This window comes from Cibotium barometz, chromosome 3 (assembly GCF_041138505.1).
Source record: "Cibotium barometz isolate CiBa-2024 chromosome 3, ASM4113850v1, whole genome shotgun sequence".
NCBI classification, from domain to species: domain Eukaryota; kingdom Viridiplantae; phylum Streptophyta; class Polypodiopsida; order Cyatheales; family Cibotiaceae; genus Cibotium; species Cibotium barometz.
The window spans coordinates 2,784,178-2,787,833 of NC_141048.1; the positions used below are offsets into that span (position 1 = coordinate 2,784,178).

At 44.2% G+C, this 3,656-nt stretch overlaps 1 protein-coding gene across 1 annotated transcript; it reads right to left on the reverse strand.

Annotated features, from left to right (window-relative positions):
• Positions 1-1,156: 1,156 nt before the first annotated feature.
• LOC147639602 (salt stress-induced protein-like) lies at positions 1,157-2,212 on the reverse strand. The gene is made up of 3 exons (XM_086772134.1): positions 1,955-2,212; positions 1,651-1,836; positions 1,157-1,548 (listed from the first exon to the last, which is right to left on the reverse strand). The coding sequence occupies exons 1-3, from the start codon at positions 1,970-1,972 to the stop codon at positions 1,297-1,299; spliced, it is 456 nt and encodes a 151-aa protein (XP_086628260.1). The 5' UTR covers positions 1,973-2,212; the 3' UTR covers positions 1,157-1,296.
• Between the last annotated feature and the right edge of the window lie 1,444 nt (positions 2,213-3,656).

Genomic DNA, 3,656 nt, shown 5'->3' on the forward strand with positions numbered 1-3,656 from the left:
GTGGATAGTCAACTTATTTTGTGCATTTATTGGTATGTGGGCTTCATAGTGGAGAGTGAAGTATCCAAATGACATCTCCAATGCCCATCACCTCTTGTTGGCAAATTTTTAGAGTTGGTGATGAGGGGAATGGTTTTGTAACCCATGGTGGTGACAAGGAGACCTAGCCAGAGTGATTAGTGTTGCTAAAGATTTAGATGCAAGCAACTATAGCCCAAGAGTCTTGGACTCATTCAGCATATAGATTACTAACTTCAGAAACGACACATGCGCAGTTGCGAGCTCTGTAAGCTAGTGACCAAATATGCAGCACACGAGTTACATCACTACATGCCTACATGTTGATGGGGTCACGGGAGCATTTTGGTGTGACACATTTTGTGCCATCCACTTAAGCTGGGTGTGGCAAGCCTAAGCATATGAAGCCTTGAAAGGTTCGCTCATCATTAAGGATGTAAGAAATCACTTAGATGTAACAGCACAAAATGACTGAGTTGAAATGATAGCAATATGTATGACCATTGTTATAACAAACAATTGAGCAGAAGCTAGATGCCGAGATTAATGCAAATGCCGATAGAGGAATTGTTACTTCTATCAAGCCGAATGAGATACAAGAATTAGTGTGAAAACACATTATGGGGGTAATCTACTATACTCTTAACATGGTTAGCTATATACTTAGTAGAAGGAGATGTGATGTTTCTACAATCTACTATCATTGCTATAATTTGTGTGAAATAGTAGGCAATGTCTATCTCACCAACCAAACGTAGACTTGTAGATAATTACAACGATTAGAGAATAATTGAAGGAACAACTTGAACGTTGGGATCTTGTGACTCTCTCCTCTACTCCAACTTGCAAGATAGATTTCCTTAGTTACATAGTTAATACTATATAACTTCCCATGTAGGACAATTTAAAAGTTATTTTTCGCCACTAGGGATAACTTTTGTTTTACATATACATGCATACGTATATGTACATATATACACGTACATATCCATAATCTATCTAGCGATAGAGAGAGCTATATAGGTTTTTATATGGTTACAAAATGGTTGCGTGAACGAAAGATCGGCGGTCATTCAAAGATTAATCTCACGGCACACGATACATACATTGTTACACACAATCACAGCAACAGCACATGTAGAGAAACAGAACCATTTTTTTTTTTGGGAAACGCAGGTCTGGCATTTGTGCATGCATGTCTCACGTGCACGGAGAGTGATTATTTATTTTATTTCTTATTGGGCATCCTGCACAAAGCCTGTTGACGTCCACATGCTGCTAGGCGCGAACGTTGGAGACGTAAACACCGAGGCGATCGATGTTGGTGCCGGCACCGCCGAAGAAGCCAAGAATTTGGGGTCGGACAATCTGGCCATTCCTGGCACTCGGAAACTGGGTTGAGGCAGAGAGGCCCACAGCCACCACGCCAATGTGGTTAGGATCGCCGGAGAAGTATCCGGAATCACGAGCGACGGTGACGGAGATGTTACTTAACGCCTCGAGCGCCCCCGTTGCCGGGTTGAACTGGATCTGCGCCGTGAACGAAATGAAAAGCAATATTAAAAAGACGAGTTAAGGTAGAAGAACGTGACGTAATTGTGAGAGGCGCTCTCTAACTCGTTACTCTCCTACCTCCTTTGTGCTGCCCACGCGGGAACCGTGAAGCTTCGTGTTTCCGTTGCCGTACACAACCTCCAAGCCCCGGAGTATTTCCGTGTAATAAATGGTGACCTTCGAAACACCTGAGTTATGCCATCCGTCGTCGAAGGCGTCACCGCCAGCGCCCCCCCAAGGCCCAAGAATCACCGCTGCATCAGCCTGCAGAATCATGAAGCATACTAATTATTCAATTAGCTACTATAGCCAGCTATACAAGAGGCTAAAATCAAATATCATACCAATTAGAAGTTGATGATACATTGTTCGCCCTACGTACTTGGGCAGAACTAGACATCTCGCTAAATCTGTTGCAAAGTGGAGGAAAGGCGTTGTTGGTGCTGATACGCTGGTGTGCCGAGCTCTACTTCTTATGTAGATAGCCGGAAGACTCGTTGTGGAGTCGAGCAGGACATGATCACCGACCTAAGCTGCTAAGCATTTCTCTCGTGCTCTCTGTCCTGCCTTGTCACCGCGTCGCTCTGATCTCTTGTTAGTGTCAGAAAAAGAAAAATTAGACGTCTCGCCTCCGCCAGCTTGTCCGTACTCTCTCTCTCTCTCTCTCTCTCTCTGTGTCTCTCTCTCTGTGTCTCTCTCTCACACGCGCGCACGCGGACGGACACACACACACTCTCTCTCTCTCTCTCGTTTAATAGCACATGCTCATGCTGATTTGTAATCCACACCAGTCTTTCTGTCGTTCTCATGGCCAAAGTACGCGGTCCAGTCTTTCTGCCAAATTACGCGGTCCTTTGTGGGTCGCCCCTTCGAGTACACATGCTGATTCATAATCCTTATCCCCAGGATCCTCATTACAATCCACACAAGTCACTCCTAGCGCAATGCTGATTCTTTCTTTCGTTCTCATGGCCACATCACGTGGTCCTTTGTAGGCACGACAGGGTGGTTCGCCCCTTTGAGTACTCATCTACAGCTTTCTGTGATTGAATTGCTACAACGTAACCTAACCGCATGGCTGCTATGAAAGGGCATAGGTATACAGTTGATCCTTCCTTTTCAAGGGTATTATCTCCTGAAATATATATTGCCCTTATATTTCATTTTCTATATTTAAAAAAGATATATCAATGAACACAAGGTGTAGGAATTAATGCTATAATGCCCGCATGTGTGTGAATGCATGTGAGCAATGAACGGACACACGAAGAGGCACAACTCAATAACTATAAATAAATGTACTCTCTCATTAATAAAAAAACAACGATTCACAACTCTGAGCGCGTCTCCTTCCTCCTCTCCCTCTCGCTCTCGTGTATGCTACAGCCATGGCAACACCAGCATGGCTGTAGCATCTTCTCCTTCTAATTCTACATGGTATCATCGCCTTCCCTCCTGGAGTGCCTGTGTGGGCCTTCTCTGCTTCCCAGAAACGAACCAGAGATTCATTCTCTCACCAACTTCGCTGCTCTCTCACAAACCTTCAGCATCGCCACCAACTGCTATCGCCTCCTCCTGGTGCGCCTGTGTGGGCTCGGTACCTAGCGTTGACGCCCACGCTAGCCTGCGCAGCATCCCATTCCTTTCTGCGCGCTCTTGTTCGCCTGCTCCAAACCGCCAAAGCGCCTCTGCCATCGTTGGCGTTGCCCACCATAGCATGCAGCTGTGTGATTTTTATTTTCTTTTTTCCAGTTTTTTTTTTTTTCGAAAAGCTGCCTCTGCCACCGCTCGTTGTGCAGCCCACCTGGGTTTCCATGTTTTTGCCTCCTCCACCTTGCAGCGACTCTCCCTCTCCTGAAGGCTTGTGGAGCCCGACCACGTCGTCACAAGGTGAAGCCGGCTGCCAATTTTATTTATTAAAAAAAAAAAACAATAACCAACAACTAACAATAACTTTTTTTTTATTTTTATTTTTATAAAATAACTTTAACATAGATAACTTTAACCTAGATAATTTTATTAACTATACTAAACCGTTAAAAAAAAACTATCAATAACTATAAACTTTATTTTATTTCATTTTT